Source organism: Agelaius phoeniceus, chromosome 1, assembly GCF_051311805.1.
Source record: "Agelaius phoeniceus isolate bAgePho1 chromosome 1, bAgePho1.hap1, whole genome shotgun sequence".
Classification (NCBI taxonomy): domain Eukaryota; kingdom Metazoa; phylum Chordata; class Aves; order Passeriformes; family Icteridae; genus Agelaius; species Agelaius phoeniceus.
The window spans coordinates 104,307,010-104,326,027 of record NC_135265.1 but is presented as its reverse complement, the minus strand read 5'-3'; the positions used below and the strand labels follow the sequence as shown (position 1 = coordinate 104,326,027).

At 39.2% G+C, this 19,018-nt stretch overlaps 1 protein-coding gene across 24 annotated transcripts in view; it reads right to left on the bottom strand.

The window, feature by feature from the left end:
* The window catches only part of EPB41L3 (erythrocyte membrane protein band 4.1 like 3), a 97,160-nt gene that overhangs the window by 21,869 nt on the left and 56,273 nt on the right, over positions 1-19,018 (bottom strand). For 18 of the 24 annotated variants that reach the window (XM_077184359.1, XM_077184436.1, XM_077184393.1 and 15 more), the window contains exons 5-12: positions 17,579-17,621; positions 14,747-14,822; positions 12,985-13,203; positions 12,584-12,671; positions 8,938-9,090; positions 6,788-6,885; positions 5,268-5,443; positions 2,960-3,180 (exon numbers count right to left, since the gene is read on the bottom strand). In XM_077184359.1, coding sequence (XP_077040474.1) covers positions 2,960-3,180; positions 5,268-5,443; positions 6,788-6,885; positions 8,938-9,090; positions 12,584-12,671; positions 12,985-13,203; positions 14,747-14,822; positions 17,579-17,621 — 1,074 coding nt within the window. The remainder of the gene's footprint in view (positions 1-2,959; positions 3,181-5,267; positions 5,444-6,787; positions 6,886-8,937; positions 9,091-12,583; positions 12,672-12,984; positions 13,204-14,746; positions 14,823-17,578; positions 17,622-19,018) is intronic. The other 6 variants (XM_077184389.1, XM_054630842.2, XM_077184459.1 and 3 more) reach the window with 1 other exon arrangement.

Here is a 19,018-nt window from a genome sequence, read left to right as displayed (position 1 = left end):
GTTTGGTGGGGGGAGCAGAAATCCATTCATCAATGCACCTGATGGAAAAAAAAAACTGCTCAACAGATATCCCAGCAGCTGGTTCCTCAGCACAGCTCCCACCACTGGCCCCTGCTGGGCATCCCCAGAGCCCTGCCCTCACCTCTGCTCACTGTGAGCCCAAGCAGGCAGTGCTGGGGGCTCAGCCCCTCCCAGCCATGCACCCTGCCAGCCCCTCCATGCTGCCATCTCTTCAGCCGTACATTGAAAGAAGGGAGCTGAGACTTGAGGCTCAGCTGATCCCATAATCTCTCACTGGGGATCTGAAGGGGGGGCTGGCTAGAGAGAGGTCTTTGCCCCACACAGCCACATTTTCCCATAACCAAAATATAACCCTTTACCCATGGTGAAGAGGCAAAAGTGCCCCTGATGCTGTTCCTACAAGTTTTACCACAATGCCAAGAATACTGGCTACCAACAAGCAGGATTTGCTTCGATATGCCACTTGTAGGGCATTCAACTGGCCTTTCAGGTCATTTGAGGTCAAAAAACTGGTAGGAGGAGGGAGGTGATTCAGTGGAAGTGGTGACTGTCATTTCACATGCTCCATGCAAGCAGAAACCACTGCTCTTTAGAAGGACAAAAACCACTGTCATCACCAAAATGTATACCCAGTACAACACATCTGCCACAACGCTGATGGATCAGAGATGTTTTGGCCAAAATCCCCCAAGTGCACGTAGCTGAAGTGGCCCACTGGATCCATGACCAAACCCTAAGTGCCTAAGCTGCTGCATCCATACTACATCTCCCCAGGGAGCTATAACAGCCATTTCACTTTCACTCTAGGCTCCCAAAAGCAAAATTACATAAAAGCCACAACAGTATCTGCCTCCAGTTCAAGCTGGTATTGAACTGGAGCCAAAAGCAGATCCAAGTTTTAGACACAGATTGCTACTAAGCCTGAACTCTACCAGGTATATTAATGGTAGGAATGCCAAGTAATTACATGGAAGAACCCCTTTTCTTCCTGTTTCATATTTCCCTTTCTCTCTTCTCTAGCAATTTATCAATTCAAGGAATCTGTATTCCCAAACTAAGCAATCAGAACCAAGCCTAGCTTCAAACCACTTACAAATATCTTTATGGGTTTAATGTAGTAAGATCAAGTCAAAACTTAATGCTCATGGACTCACAGGTTTTTGTGTGAGCTAAATACACACACAAATACAACTTCTCTTTACTGTAAAGACAAAAATCCAAAGTAAATGTGTTCTTTTCTAATTCAGACTATTCACTTGCTGACATCTCTACAGTGTTAATATTTAGAATAACTTCTGTACTTCAATACACATGGATAAAACAAAGGCAAAATGTCTTAATGGAAAACATACCTAAAACATTTATATGCCCTTAGAAGGGATTTGATTTTGAGCTTGTATTTCTTGAGACATTCTCTTTATGATGACAGACTAAACTGTTAACAGGTCCATGTCGAAGCAGGACTGAGATCTCTGTAGGATTACACAACTGAAACTCTATTTATGATGGTTTAAAAAGAACTCATCTCTTGAGTGGGGGTAAAAATCAATCATTTGTGCATATATATAAGTTCCATCAAATTAGTCTCCTAAAATATCTCTGAGTATTTCTATCCATATATAAGGAATAGCTAGATGATCTTCAAAATACAACTGATCCCTCCATTGACTTAAATTAACAAACACTTATAACAGAACTAGCTTCTTTTGAATGTTTTCTACATATTTGATTTTCATCATTCTTTCTCCACGTGGAAACTAACGGAGTTTCATAAAGACCCCAGTTAAATTTTGTAGAGATTATCTTTTAAATACAGAGATTTAAATTTTGTAGAGATTATGCTTTTAAATACAGCACAGACTTTCAAAAGAAAATCTTTCTCATTCGCAATTTTCAGTAACTCAATTTGTTTCTGGTTTTCAGTACCTTAACCGCAACTCTTTTTGAGGACTTGATCCTTTTGCTATGTAGCTCATTGTGGCCTTATATGATAAATACAGGTTTAACATTTGCATACACTTGACAGTTCTGTGGATATAAATATATATATATCTCAAGGTTTTTCTTCCTAAAAGATGAGGGCAAACCTTACTTGTTTAGCAAGTGCATTCCACAAGTGCATTCCACAGTACACTTTCTAAATGCTACTCTACCGTATTCCTCTTCACTCACTGTCAATCTCTATTTACTATTTTTTCCATCCTTCTGTTTGGTTTACCCTGTTTTAATATCTCAGTAGATATTATGCACAACCATGTGTGTATGTGTGTCCTCTGTCCTCTGAGTGGTGGTGGTGCTGGGATTGAAGTTAATGAGGGATGACTCAAATTTAACAATTGATAAGAGAACCATCAATAAAAAATGCTTTTTTCAACAGAAACTTCAAACAAGGGAAGCAAATGCTTTTGTAAGCCAGAAAAAAAAATTGCTTATAATACCAGATTCATATCCAGAAGTTAATAGAGAAAAAATGCCCACTGAAATTCATGCAAGGAAACAGTGTTATAAGAAGTATAAGAGGAATAGTTTAAAGCACAGAGCTACATACAAGAATACAGAACTATTTTGTTGCCAAAATAAAAAGCCAGGATGGCCATACTAAAGTCAAAATATGACCGAAAACCAGAAGAACAAACATGCACCGCCAGGCTACTTCCGGGCATTTCCTAAAGAGCTGCTGAATGCTGTGTGAAAAACATCATTCTGACTGTTAAACATATTTCAAAAAAAAGTCCAAGGCAGGAACTAAACTTTACAATATCATATGAAAACTGAAAGGACTACAAAAACACTGATCCAAGACATGTATATACACATAGTATATTTCCTTTCACAGAACCAGTTTTATTTCCTCTTTCTCCCCCTTCCCTAAAAATTCTGTGTTTCTCCAAGCACTCTCAAGGCAGCCTTGTTTAATACAAAACCCAGAAAATTCTACCTTGGTGTCATGGCGTATTGCTGAAATCGGGGTGACTTCCTCTGCTCTCTTCTTTTTGCCCTCTTCATCATCTTTGTCCTCTTCTGTCTTTTTCTCTGGAGTCACAGTGGTTATCAAGTTGGTCTGAGAGATGCCCTTTGTTGTGGCGTACTGGCCAGTACCAACCTCTGCAGCAGACACAGAATCCTTCATGTACATTTCATGGTTTTCATTCACTGATGCTAAAAGCAAATATTTAAAGAGGGAAAATCTGAAATAGCTTTTGCTGAGAAGCTGCATAAAATTAAAAAAGCTGGTTTAGAAAAACATTTGAGATAACACTGAAAACACAACTATGTCATGTTTCAGGAAACCAGAAGCATGTGCATACATTTAAATAAACTGTTTACTTGAAGCTCATAGCTTTTATATGCATATACATATATTATGGATGTGTATACACACATTACTGTAACTAATGTGTGCATTACACAGTTGTTAAATGTTAGCAAGCTGTTAAAATTAGCACTGTAGTAAAACACACATAAAAAAAAAGCAATGCATTGCCACAGTTATCAGGCAAGAAACATAAGGAGAACCAGCTATGACATCAGCCATGGGGGTGGAAGAGATTTTTTTTTTTTAAATCTGTCAGAATATAAAAATGCAGCTCAAATGCAAATTTAGTAACGTGCTGCATTACACAAAATGACAGTATTGATATAGCACAGGCATAATACCTGAGAAAAAAGAATTGTGATCCTTGTATTATTGAGTACTAAAGTCTGCCACTTAGGTGAGCTCATTATCCTAAAAAATTCTGTGATGTGATGACATTCAGTTCAGCAGACCCAACCAGAATATTTTAGGATGCAAGTGCTCAGTAATTAATCAGATTTAAATATATAAAAGTTATTTTGAAAGCAATAGTACCTTTATGGACAGAATGTAATCAAAACTGTAACATATGCCCAGACCCTGATCTTGACTATTGAGTAAATAATTTCTAAACCAATAGGATTATTCAAATTTATAAACTCACTTGCATCTGTAACAAATGACAGAGTCTGATCACAATGTAAGCACAATGCAGAATGTTACAGACTCATCTGCATTATAGTAACAATGCTAGTGATGAGATCATAAGCATTGATTTAAAAAACCTCTTTCCCCTATTTGCACTTAGGCAAATTAACAACTTGCAGAGTCTAACAAATGCTGGGTAAAGTGTCTCAGGTATCTTGTCTCTTGGGATTAAGTTTAGGAGGCAGGAGAAAGCAAAGGGAGTAGAGGGAGACATCTTATTTAAATGTTACAAACAAAATAATGCAGAAGGATAATTTCTGCTTTGAAACACATGCACAGCAATCAGGTCACCAGTTGCTTGGTAACGAGAAAGAAGCACATCAGAATTAGAATATTCCAAAATAATCAATGACAAGCAGCACCTTTAGAGGGAGAGAAAAAGGCTTGTCACACGTACTTTTAAATCAAAGCTTCTCCCCATCCCCACCACCAACTATAGTCATTGCAATTTGTGATATTCTGCAAGAGAATTTCACCTTTTTTTTAAATCTGTAATGAATCTGAGTTTAGTCTCAGTCTTTTTTTCCTACAAAAATAAAGTACACAACTAGAGCCTCTTTTTACTCAACAGCTGACAACAGTAACAGCTGATGGAAGTAGCCGATACTCTGAACTACACACTGATTTAAACAAAGTCAGCAGCAGAACCATGACCTCCATCAAGCAAGGATAAAGAGAGGAAGGATGTACTATTAACCTATGTATGTTACTCTCCATTTCATACCTTCGAAAATAATGTATGAAAAAATTCTCTTAGTGCTCATTGGAGTAGGATATGAGGTAATTGGAATCAAGTGTTATTACTCAAGGGGAAAAAAAATTCTGGATTGTAATAACTTAAGTGAAAAACCTACACACAAGAAAATCTCAGATTCAACCAAAATCCAAACAGTCACTCATGCAAACTCTGAAAAAGTGTTAAAGCCTGACATTCTTGGGCAGGCAAGTCCATCCCATCCTTCCCCAAATCAGGGAAGCAGATATGAGGCCAAGGACAGAGGCTCTGTGGAGAGTGGGCTCCAAAGGACATCTTCCAGCCAAACACTTTGTAAGGACCACAGAGGTGCATTCAGCACAGAATTTCTCTGCATCCTCCTCCTCTACCCCTGCAGCAAACATGCAGGTACTCACAGCCTCTACTCAGCCAAATATCAAGGAGAGGAGACGATGAGCTTCACACCTAATCTAAAGCAGTGACCACTGTGATGATAATGTTTGATAAGGTCAGTTGAGAGGCCCTTACCCCCATCCAAGCTGCGAGACATGGTGTAACGTTTACTGGAGGAGCGCTCAAAGTAAGGGGCAGGGCGGTCTATGAGAGCGCTGGCTCTTCTTGTCTGCGCCTGCGTCCGGCCGCTGTAGCGAAACTTGGAGCCCAACGTGAGGAACTTCTTTGGAGGTGCTTCTGGCAGCAGGAGCCTAAAACACACCAAGAAGTGCACCTGTTATTCCCCCTCCTCCAAAATCAGCCCACAGATCAGTTTCTGCAGAGGAGAGAAGACGACTGCTGGGTATCGCTCTCCATCATAACCTGTGCCTCAGCGGTCTGTGGCTAAAAGGGAATCAAAGGATGCCCCTCATACAGCATGACAAAATCACTTAGCTAAAGCATTTGAAGATCTGAATTCTTCCAAATGGGCAAGAATCACTCAGTTCCTACATGCTTGAAAATGAAATTTACTATTTTCTGATTACCAAAACTGAAAAGGTGTTCCTTGTACCAGAGGCCCGACTGGGCTGAAATGCAGATGTATTCTTAAAATTTAACATGGTGATGTTATGCTGAGGACAAGGCCAGAACTGATTTCCAGTGAATGACAGGCAGTATTCATTCACAGGGGTGTAGACATTTTTCAGGTTAGAGCTCTCCCACCCTCGGTAATTTGGACATGGCAGCTGGCTGAAGAAGTCATTCTCCTGCTATGGAGTCTAGGCTTCAGACATTTATTTTTCATTAAAAATCAGAAAATACCCCAAAAATGCACACTCATTTCTCTTTGGATCTTTTGCTGCTAAGATTGCATTTCATATGAATGTACAGACAGCCTGAACCAACGGTTTTAAGAAAGGAGGGAAATTCTTCAGTACTCCCAAACATTCCCCAGAGGGGGTTCTTAAGCACTGGACATCCTTTCAAACTGTTGAAAATTTCACCCTTTTGGGTTTCCTTTTTTAAGTATCTGTTTAGTGATGTTCTTAACACAAACTAATTACAGCACTTATTTCACTATTCCACATTTTTCTCCAATCTTCCTAGAAGTCAAAAAAATAGCTGCAAAACTCCTTAGTAATCCAAAACTTACACCTATGGGTTGTGTATTCTGGGTGACCAAAAAAACCCATGACCTACTACTGTCTGTACTTTCATATATAATTTAAAAAAAAAATCTTCTTTTTTAAACTCTTTCCCACATCCCCCACAATCTCCCATATAAGTTGCTCTCTCTATGCAAGCTTATATGCAGTAATGCAGCAGAGTCCTTCATCTCTTTAATTATAGCAGCTGATAATATCGTGGCACAGATAAAGCAAAGTGATTAATTAGGACCATATGGTGATTTTAAGCACTATGTATCTGAAATAGTATGAATAATTTGGGTGCAACATCTCAAATTTTGAAAAAGCAAGTATGTTCCTTTATCTGCTCAGAGGTACCTCATGATCAAAAAGAAAATTTGATTTGAAGGGCTTAGTCTCTGCTGACAAAATCGGTATTTTCTGTCGCATTTTACATCACACCTTTAGGAAAAGAAATCCACATACCTGAAAAATGTATGGTGTTCAACACACACTTTCCATAAGCGCTTTGCAGCACGATGATTTGGCAACTTAAACCCAATAGTGCTTTCAAACTGCTCAAACTAGGTAGGAAAAAAGAATAAGTATGTTTTTGATGCTGTGCATCTATTTTTAGACAGTGTACACAGGTTTATCTCCATTTCCTCCATCTGTATCACCTCATTGCAAGGGCAAATGTATATGCTCATGTACATAACCACATATATCCATATTCTACAGAAAGAATTCTGGGAAAGAAGCTGTAAATGATAATCTATGGCAACCTTTGAGGATCATTTCTGGGGGGAAACACTAGTAATGAGCAAGAGATTTCTTATGGTGACAGTGATGTTTTGTACCCTATAGTAACAAAGAGTTCAGTTAAGACTTGGGAGACTTCTGAGAAAACATCATTCAAGTGTTTTATCCTGTTGATTTAATTTCACTAGTTATAACTACAGTGGGAAGCCTAGTAATAGCTGGAGGTGAGCAATAGTCCTTAGGGATTGATTTGGTCTCACACAGCCTTAGATTAAGGATATTTACAGAGAAAGTACTACTGTTAGTAAATCACATTGGTTAGAATTAATTCATCTGAGGAGGATGAGGCAAGACAGGTAATTGAAAAGAGTTGTCCATAGATAAAAACAGACCTCTTTAGATTGTACTGCAAATTTATATATTTCAGATGCAGAAGCTGTGCCAGCTATATCTGCTGTAACATGTTGGTGGCTACATGCAGATAGCTGAGTAGGTAAAACAGAGTTGCTGTGATGGGGGAAAGGTAGACAGAAAGGCACTTGCAAGGAAGTCTGGATCCCTATGGAAGCTGACAGGGAAATAAGGCAGGAAATAACAAAATAATAAAGATGACGTGAGTTAGTGAATCACATTATCATCAAATGTAATTTGGACAGAGGCTGCATTGATTATGGAACTATGGAACTATTTTACACATGGAACTATGGCCTGGTCACAGGATACTGTATACCAAGACCAGCAGAGCTCAACAGGGTAGCCGTGGTGCAGAGCTTCAGTGCAGGCATTGGGAATTTGTTTGGGTTCCTAAAATCAAATTCAAGGCTAGAAATTTGGTTAATAAAACTGTGTCTGCTGACAGGCAGGAGATGTAGGTTTGTGGATTTTGGTTTAAGACTCTAAAAAAGACTCAGGCTCAGGGGTAGGGAGCCCCAGCAAGTTTCCCAGATCAATTATGAAGTCAGTCCCAGAGACACTGGCTGCATTAAGGCAGAAATGCCAGTCCTCATCTAAGTGATTTCTGTCCTGCTGTACAGCTCCACACTCTAAATGGATATGGGGATTTCATCTATCACAGGCCAATTATTGTACCAGCATTTAAAAGAGAAATCCTCCTTCGCCTGTGATGACCCTGAATTTCTCAAGAGTTATCATCTTATAGGCCAGGTTGGACAGAGCTTAGGACAACCTGGTCTAGTGGATGGCATCCATGCCCACGGTGGGGGGGTTGGGACTAGATGATCATTAAGGTCCCTTCCAACCCAAACCCTTCCATGATATCCATGATTTCTGGGAGAGCGAATGCTCAGCCCTTGAGGTCGGTATTTGCTTTGCATCCGGCTGAGCCACGAGAGGGCACTCACTGTACGAGGTTTCACATCCCCTTCCCCAGAGCCAGAACAGGAGCTCCTGCGGGCCTGGGAGGGCTAATGTGTGCAGTTACCCAAAATGCTGCAAATATACTGGTCTGATATGTTTATAAAGGTTGGTATGGCCTGTCTGCATCTCTTAGTGGCTGAGATAAATGCCAGTTGCATGTACAGCATGAGGGAGGATAACAAGCTCTCCATGAATAAGCAATATGCTACTTAAATGCCGAAAGTATTCATGATATGGATGAGCTTTTTATGTGCAGATGGCCATATTTATTCCTTACATTAGTTCATGGATGTAAACAGAAAAACACCAAAGTTGTTTTTTACCGGCATCTTAAAGAAAGTGTGTACCTAACCCTTCCTAGGAAAATCAGCATAAATTAGGAAATATAAATGGAGAGGAGTGTTAAAAGCTTATAAGACAAAACAAATCAACAAATCAGTAAAAACATATGTTTTCTCAAGAGGCTCATCCACTTAAGAGAACCAGGATGCCCTTACCTCCCCTGGTCGGATTTTGATGTAGAAGTTGTTCCTCTTGTAGGAAATTTTCAAAACCTTTGGCCAGGCAAATCTATTTATTCTGAGTCTGTCTCGATATATCAAGAGTCCACTTGCACAGACTCCTAGCATGATTTCCACTCCTTCAGAATCCTGGAATAGCAAGCAATGAACTTTGTTGAGTATTTCTATCCTTGCATCCTACAGTACTACAGATTCCTGTATCCTGTGTTTCTATCTGAGCTACGTCTTTTTAATGCATCAGCTGTAGTGACCTGATTTCTGAGCGTTACCCTCCTCACTGAATGCACTCATGCAAATAATAGTAAGGTTGGGCAGGGTGAAGGAAACTGAGGGTTTCCAATGTTTCCTTATATTTAACAAAGACTCCAAAAGGAGGAGGAAAATTTTAGATGTCATTAAAAGAAATACATCAATCATATAGCAAAGCTTTATTAGCATAATAAAAAAAGTGTTATTAGCATAAATACCAGATTGAAAGTAGGTATGACAGCATAAAAATTTACTTCTCCTGGTATCACTCATCTCCATGACTAAGCCTTGTGAATCCTTAGATAAATTTTTCTTCTGTAGTTCACTCACCTTTAGTAGGTGGCTTTAGAAAGTTTGCTAATTTCTTTAATGCTTTTGCATCTTTGCTCAGTATTTTCACTTGAAATGCCCAGTGGGCATAAAGTCGGGCATTTGGACCAAAAAGGATTCTTTTTTAAAAGTGTGTGACTGTGACTGTGCTATAACCTATGTTTGCCAGGAGGCTGTAGCTCAGACACAAGAGCACTACACAAAAGATCTGTCCACAATCTTGTCAGAACATACCCATATATATTGTTTTTTTTAAGAAACAAATATAGATTTTTCTTTCCTTTAGAAGTCTTCAAATAGTCTAAAACCAATTTTCACTATCTTCTATCACTGTTTTTTCATTTAGCTAAAGTACTAGTACTGATAGAGAAAAGAAGAATCCCCTTCAAAGTACTGAGTTCTTCGTAAATTGTTTTTAAATAACCTAAAGTCACAAAAACCTGATTGCAGAAGCTATGGAGATGTTACCCTATGATAATCATGATAGGAAATCATCATATTCCTCTAGTTTTCCCAACCAGCCATCTTTTAGGCACTTGGTGAAAATCTGATTACACTTCAAGACCAACACAATGGTATGCATGGTCAGTCATGATGAAACAGCAATGGCACAGCTTGAAATGAAAAAAAAAGTTTTAAAATCACAACACAGAAATAGTGCCACGAAGTCACTCCAGTGTTAGAAAACACATCAATAGAGGACATATGTTCCAACAACGATGGTATCACCACTTAAAGATAGATTTTTTCTAAATACAGCTCATGTGTGGTATCACCATCAGGCACTACAGAAAAGACAAAGCTAATTTTTTTCAATGTACTTCAGTTTCACTTTCCTAAGCAAAGAGCAATATCTAAATACACTGAACACATTCTGAAATAAAAAGTCTCACTGCAGTAATCACACCACCTGGTGAATGTCTGAAATGTAAGTGTGCTCATACATGGCATGTTTCTGCAGGTGCAAGGGACTTCTTTTTATACACTTTCTCAAAAATTGTTGAGAAATACCTTCTTTCCTTATCTCCATCTTCACCACAAATCTAAGTTTATTCAAGACTTCTGTTACTTGTTGGTGTCAGAGACTGTTTTCCAATATGCTACTTCTAGTGTAAAATAAAAGGAATAAAAGAATTGGGCTATTTTCAGGAGCCATGTGGTTACATGGGACAGGAACCTGTTAGCTGTAATGTCCGAGGCACATCCCTCTAGCTCTGCATACAGATGGGGTGGCCTTCCTCAGAATAGTGACAGCCCAGAGGACAAGTCTGTCTATTTGAACATATTTTTCATCACAGCCTTGCATTTGATAACTGAGAACTAGTTTTAATCTGAGCTGGTGAGTCCAACACTGAAGATATCGGCACAACCTTAATGAATTGACATTTACATAGAGACATTTGCTGTGGCATGACTTCCAAAAGACATGCACAGAGATACTTGTTCCCTAGCCTGACATCATCAAGTCTCACTGGCAGACTTAATTAAAACTAAACATGACTTCTTACGCAGAGTCTACTTTTCCCACCTTCAGTTCAGGTTTCAAGATGACTGTGGGGTTCCTTAACCCACAGACAGGCACATCTTGGTTATCACTGCAGCTTTTTAAAATAAAGAGCATCAGTTTGGAGAGAGATTAGCTTTTCTACTTTTTCTACTTTTCTCTCAGTCTTTCAATATGAAAAAAAAAAGAAGAGCAAACCAGGATACTAATACCTTTTCAGGAAACAATAAATAAAATGGTTATCTTATAATATCCCATCTTAAAATTCACAGCTTTTCTACAATATTCTGAAAAAACAGGCCTTAATGTTATGTTATGTAAAATTTTCAGTAACAAAGCCTGTTACTTTTTTAAAATAGTAATCCATTTAGTTACTGGTTTTTGGACTTCTTTGCATTGTGACATTTGCCAATCCACTTCTCTCTGCTGCAAATGTGCCTCAAGACAGTGTGTGTATCTGCAGGATACAGGGAAGGCAGTGGCATCCCTCCTGGTAGATGTTGCCCATTGAGCTGTACACAGATTCTTCATTTTCAGTGAAGGCAATTAACAGAACACAAAAGATTGCCTTGAATTCTGTAACACACATGTACAGCTCCTATGAAATGCCCCAGGGACACGGTTGCAGGCTCTTTCAAAATCCAAGCTGCAAATTTATCTCAATTCTTGAAAGGAGCTGCTGCAGCAAAAAGCCAAGCTCACAATAACTTGACCTTTACAGAAAATGCAGTTCCCTCCACAGGGCAGGATTCTTTGGTTCCATATTCATTTGCCAAGGATGCTTGCTAACCTCAAAAATGTTAAAATCCATTTGTCTTACTCTGAAGAGTGAAGAAAACAATAGTAATTATTTATTTGGGAAAAAAACCTTAAAACCAAAAATTCGACAACCAATACAAGGCTAATAAGTGACTCTCTCCAGCCACAGTACGAATGACCATGTTTTATTCATAACTTAGCCTGCTGATGATTAGAGAAACTACTTGATCATGGGAGAATGTTTCCAGGAGAATTACTGCCCTCCCTGTCAACCGCAACAACCACACTTCAGGAAAGAGACAAGCTGCTCTCTCCCCATTATCATCAATCTGATTAGTTTTCCAGCACAGCTAAATAATTGCTTAAAGTCCTTTGCAGCATAAAAATGATCTGCTATCCAGTTAACATAGCATGGTTGGCCTTACTAAACTGGAAAATGTAGCTGAATGAAAAGAAAATTCTCCACTCTCTGGACAGCTTCTAAAATTCTCCCTCATCAACTCATCCACTCAGTATTTTCCTCAAGGATAGCATTTGTTTAATCAACATGAAAGTTGATGTGCAACATCTTTGAATCTATAGGATAAGTTATGTTATGGTTAAAAGATATATTTATGCTTATTTCATGAGTCACCTTTCCTCATGTTGACACATGATTCGTCCCGGTCTCAAAAATACAAGAAAAAATAAATCAGGGAACCTATGCAGATCCAAGTACTATGCCACAGGAGAGTGGCATATGTCTTTCACTATGGCCAGTGAAAGAACCAAAGTACATACCTTGGCATGATGGAGATCTACTCCATACATTGATAGTTTTTTGGCATTCTCCAGGAAATGCATCTCAGCTTCTGCAGGTGTCATTCCCCTGTGGAAAAGTAACCAGTTCTAGCATAAATGTTAAGGAAACAGAATCCAAAAGAAAACCCAGCAGCTGGAAAACATTTTCAGCCTGTCAGAACTATAGTTTTACCCCTTATGTAGCTGGGTACCTACCAGAGCCACAGCTCTAGTGCAGACCCTGTTAACTCACATGCTGCAAAGCTCTTCTCTATCCAAAGACATGCAGAGGAGCCTTGCCAGAAAAACCTTAAGTACACCACTGCAGAGTTTAACATCTCCTGATGCACCAAGATGGTACCTGAAGCAGGCTGGAGCTCACACTGATGCCCTGTGCTTACCTGTGGCTCTTGTGCAGCTCGATCACTTTGTCCTCCAGCTCTTTAGTGTGGTTGGGCGCGAAGCGGAACTCGCTGATGTAGTCGCTGCCGTACTCATCGGGGTCGTAGTCGCCGAGCTCCGACTGCACGGTGTAGGAGCCCAGCAGGGCCAGCGTGACGAAGGAGCAGGGCAGCCGGCCCGAAACGATGTCATCTCTCAGCTGCAGGCAGAGGTAGTACCTGCAAGGGAGCACCAAAGCAGCTCAGACAGGGCTCCTGCACCGCTGCCCCCAAAGAAGCACCGCCCGAGCACTGGAAAGAGGCCTCGGATCCAACAGGCATTTGCAGACAGCCAAGGCCAGAGATCTTCAGCCACTCACAAGGACAATGATAATTTTGTAAAACAATCCCAGAACTCCCAAAACCCCAAGCTCTTGCCTAATGCCTAATTTATCAGTAGGAACACCTAATTTATCTTTATACAGCAGCATGGAGATCTCTAAATAAAGTTATTACTTTGTTTAGTGAGCTAGATGAAGAAATACCCATTAAACATACTAGATTTCTATCATAAATCACTTACATATAAAACTACTTGATAATTCTTTCAGGAGAAAAAAATAATTAAATCTCTCATATAGTGTTCACTTAAGAATAGGAGAACACCAATTCTTTCAAAAAACATAAACTGTCTCTTTAGCAGCATGTTGTGTTTTCTCAAAAATACATTTAAACAGCAAGTGCTGTTAAAACCACAGAAATATGCAGTGGATGGTTTCACCAGATACATGAAAACAAAAAAAAAAAAAAAGTGGAAAGCATTGATTTGGTGGCAAAGGCAGAACTCCCATGGGAAATTTAGGAGTCTGAAGAGGAGTAAAGCAATCCTTTCCTTTGGAAGTCCTCTGTTCAATTGTGAACTCTTGGCACACTGTCTTCCTGCACAGTACCTTCCACAGGGGACCCTGATCAAGGCCAAAGGCTTCATGCTACCTTAAAAACACCAAGTAATCCATAAAACACTGAAGGTTGAAAATATTCAAAGGTTACCAGATGTTGCAACAGGCTGAGGAACAGTTTGCTGATGGCACAAAAACTCATCACGTATCAAAACTTTTGTGCCTCCTTTCAACGAGGAAATAAAGTGAAGTTTTGGGTTCTTTTGTTGTGGTTGCAATGTGAATACAAAACCAGAGTAGAGGTGTAGAGTGCAGAGCTGAGTGACTTGCAGAGGAGGGAGCAGCTATTAATTACCACCATATTCTCTATTCCATGCACACTGATCACTTACTTTGTCAAATGATACACAAAATTTGCATATGCGTGCTTATTCTCACCTATCCTGGCTTCAGCTGGGAAAGAATTCATTTTTTCCCTAAGTAGCTGGTACGGTGCTTGCTCTGTTTTGGATTCAGTATGGTCACCAAACCACAACATTATCTCACTTCTTTCATAGTCATGATTTTACTTAGAGTAATAACTTGTTACTACGCCAAAATGGGCATCAGGCATCTTTGTGAATATTAAAATCAACTCAAATGAATTTACATACTGAAAAATCTGGGGATTAGGCTTAAACTACACAAAATACTTCATAACACAGAGGATAGACATTGTTCACACGATCTTTTTTGTCAAAGTATTGCATATTTTCCATAAGCTCATATGAAAAACAGAGACAATTGGAATATAAAACATTTCTTTTTTTGTATAATTAGAGTGTAAGTGCGACCAGAACCAGCTTTTAAGCCACTTCTTAAAAGGTATTTAATGTTTAAAACACCTGGTAATGTCCTCAGATAGCTGGGCAGGGTCTGGAGGGTAGAATTTCACATTAAATGCAAACTGCCAAGCACCACCTGGAAAAAAACATAGATTGACTGAAAGTACACTGCAAATGCAAACAGAGATGTTCATGCTACTCAATCACCAGCAAACTTAAAAATATCCCAGACAAGCAATTAATAAGAACAGGTTTTAGAATATTTTTCCCATACATCATACTGAAGATACTGTATTAGATCAGATTTTACAGCTCTTTTCTTATTTAGCAGGATTTTCACTGAAGTGAGGACTCTGAGTGAGCAGTAATTTCTTACTAATACTAAAAAAACCTCTCAGTCTGAGAACAAGTTTTATTGAAAGTAAGCACCACACAGTCTGTACAAGTTTTAAAAACCAATAACCCAAAGCACAGAGACCACAAGCCAGAGTAAGAATGGGCTCTGGAGTAGGGTGATGTGCTGAGGTCTAGCTGCCCAAATCAGCTCACAGCATCCTCTCAGAGTGCTGCCTCAGCACATGGCTCCTTTCTTCAGCAGACATAAATTATTGTGCAGACAAAACTGCAAGGACAAACAGAGAGTATGACTGCAAAAGTACATAGCACTGGGGAATTCTTATTTAATTTTATTTCACTAAATTTAGTTGACCCATGGGATGGATACTGGTTTGTATCTCGGCAAAATTATTTCTGGAGTGTTAGCTTTAAATGTTGTAAAAAAATTAATATCAAGATTTAAAAATAGAGTTGAACATAGTAGGTAAATTTAGAAGCTGTTCTGAAAAAAAAGGGTTAGGTTACACTAGCACATGACTTGAATGCAAATGAAAAGCAATAACAAAACCCCAAACCACACTGTTCCTACAAGCAACAAGGAAATTTTATCCCATGGGAGGTACCATCCACTTTGGTTATCCACACATCTAATCTCAGATGTTCAAGGCCAGGCTGGATGGGGCTTTGAGCAGCCTGGTTTAGTGGGAGGTGTCCCTGCCCATGGCAGGGGTTGAAATTAGGTGGTCTTTAAGGTCCCATCCAATCCAAACAATTCAATGATTCTATGAATATGCAAGAAGAGTTTTTATGTTAACCATCAGGAGTTCAGCTCTTGGCAAGATTTTTGGAGTCCTTGATTCTAGGAACTTTTCCATTTTCTTGGAAAGACAGTGAAAGGAAGATTTGGCTGGAAGCGAGGATGAGGCATGGTCCCAGCAGAGAGTAGACCATCCCCAAGGTGGGAATGCAGCCAGAGGCGACACCTGGTTCCACAACAGATGGAAGGGACCATGGCCTGTAAATCTATTTCTTGGCACAAAAAATAAATCAAACCTATGATAAAGCCTATCATAATAGCACAGATGGTTAAGCAGTCTTCATCCCATATTTACAGGGTTGGAATAAAACCTAACACTGTGCAAGTTAGTGGGTTATAACTAATGGGATGTGAACCATTCTCAACCACTGGGATGAAGTCCCAGCAGTGTGGTCTGCACGTTGTACAACTCAGCCAGTTTAGCAGGAGTATATATATGCTTTGGAAAGCATTATGGGTAACAGCACTACTTTTCCACTGTTGGCCTGTTCCAAACTTCTGGGATGAATTGTAGAGAGAAAGCAAATTATTACTGTAATTTTCTGCAAACACAACTGTCCACTGCCTCAAGTCCAGGATGAGACTCTTCTGCCCTGCTTAATCTCCCACTGTCACAACCTTTCATTGTCTATTTCGTGGCTTGGGTACATATTAAATGCATTTCAAATATGTGGTGGAGAGCTGAGCTGCTTTACTTGTATTTACCATCTGTGTAAACTGACTCATTGTGGTCTAAAGCACCTTCCTCTCCAGATCCATTCCTTCATGAGAATTAAAAAAGGCACATCTGCATTACTTGTTTTGCAGATCACTTACTTGTAATGAAAATAATACTGGAGGAAAGGGGAAGTTGTTCATAGTAAGTGGGGAAATTTTCCCACCAGTGTAAATTAACCCTTTTAATCTTGGAAAGGGAAGGGATTTCTTTGCCAGGCTTTACCCAATTAATGTGAACTACCAGATACATTTGTTTGTGGAAGCAAAAGTGCTAGAAGAGGTCATTTACAAAATGTGCAAAGAAAAAAAATATTACTGGGGCTTTTCTGCCCACAGAAGTCATACACATAGGCATTTTGTAAATTTTTAAAAGTGAGGGGAAGTAAAAAAATGCAAGTCAAGTTTTGAACCCCACAGTCTCAGAAAGGTTTTCCTTTGAGCAGTTTTTGAATTTCCAATACATGAAGCCCCAAAGTGAAATAGAAATATAGATTTAGAATATAGATTTTTGCTTTTAGTAGAAACTTATACTAAGTTTTTAACTAGATGCTTAGTTATAACAATTGAGCTTTTAAAAAGATTATTTTGAATTAGAAAATTCATGGTCATTTTTGGAAGAGAGATCAATCTTCTGAAATGAAGAAAGAAAAGATATTTTAGATAGAGTAATATTTTGCGTCAGTGAATTATTTCAATATGGGGCATGAACAGTGCTTCTGTATATGATATAAATATCAGTAATGCAAGAAATAATTCAAATACATGGCCTAGTCCCTAAGGTTACATTGCTTAATGTCAAACTTCAGGATTTTGCATCACTGCAAATGTCAAGTTGTTTTCAGCAACACAAGTTCACGTGTTACGAGCATCAGTAATGCTCCACCATCATCCTAGCATAAAAAAATCTAAAGGATGTACATAATTCCTTTGCTAAAGACTGGGGACAGGATACAAGAGATGACTGGAAATACGTTTTGTCCCCATGGGGAGACACGTAGAAGGGGCAATGATAACAAACTTACTTCGGATCTGCTTCTTGATTTCCTTGGCAGGGTCCAACCAATTCTGCAAAGAAAATGTTTCCTTTTTTCAATTTGAATTAGAAAACACAATAAACGTTATTTTTAAAACAGTGCTATGAGTCAAAGCTAGAACATGTGAAGCTCTGCCACTCCTTTCTCCTTGGAGTAGCAGTAGGCAGGGCTAACACTAACTTTCAAGATGTGGTCCTGGGTAGAAACAAGATTTTTATTAACCTTCACAGACTTTGAGGGCCTGAATGATTTGAAATAAAGAATAAAAAATAGGAATTGGTAAAATGAGCCCACAGAGATCTTTTTGCAGAGTATCTTCAGGGAAAACAATTTCTGCAAGCTTGTTATAAAGAGGTGTTTTTGATTGATTTTTTCCCCCTCCAATCCTGGAAAGGTGGAAAAGACTTGGCAGACGTTAAGCAAGTGCAGAGTAGGGATGTTTGCAATGCAGCATGGGCATGAGGGGCTCTCCAGGGAAAATAAGAGGCAGAACCACAGCACCTCTGCCCCCATCCACACCATGCAGAGCCCCATTACTATGCAAGACAAAACCCCTGCTGAGGAGGTGGAGAATTATCCCAGTGATGTGTTAGTACTCCAGAGATTCCAAGAAGCAGATGAAATCCCTCTGGAGGAGACACACAGCAGCTTGGGGTCTCAGTGCCTCTGCTGTCTTGACCTCTAAGAGAATCAAATTAATATTTAAAATGCGTCAGAGCCCAGAACAAAAAGTTCGCTTTCCCCAGGAAAGTTCCACTTTCTCCAAAGAAAGATAAACAAATGTATCAGAGAGACAATAAAACACTAAAGAAATACCAAACAAGCAGAACACAACAATCCCTCCCCAACAAAAACAACCAGTTTGCAGCTGTCCAAACCTGCTCTGTGGTGCAAAACCTGAGCCTGAAGATCTCCAGCTATTGCTGAGCACAAAAGCACATTATGCACCAAGAAATTAAAGACACATTAGGGTTTCTGTTTACAAAGATGACATGGGATGTGGGCACATATGTTGTCTGGCTGGAAGTTATGTGCCAGAGGACGGTGATGAATTGCTAAGTACTTTGACATTAAAAATATGCATGTTATTGATCAATAAAAGGGGTGGCAGGCAGTTGTTCTTTTAACTGTTCAGCTCTGTAAAGTAACTGGTGACCTATAAATATTTAGTGCTTCTAAACCATGTGCTAATAATGAATCCATGCTTCTCTTTCCCATAGGAAAGCATAACTATCTGAAAATGCACTTAGATTTCTGCCTAGCTTTTTTCAAAACTCAAAACTAAGCACATGCTAGGGCATTATCTTGTGCTGGCAAGGACCAAGTATCTGCTTAAGTGATTTTCTGAATTAGAAACAAAGAAGCCTGTAAAGAAAGGGGGAAAAGTAAACAAAAAGACTGATTTATTTAATATCATATATATTTGAA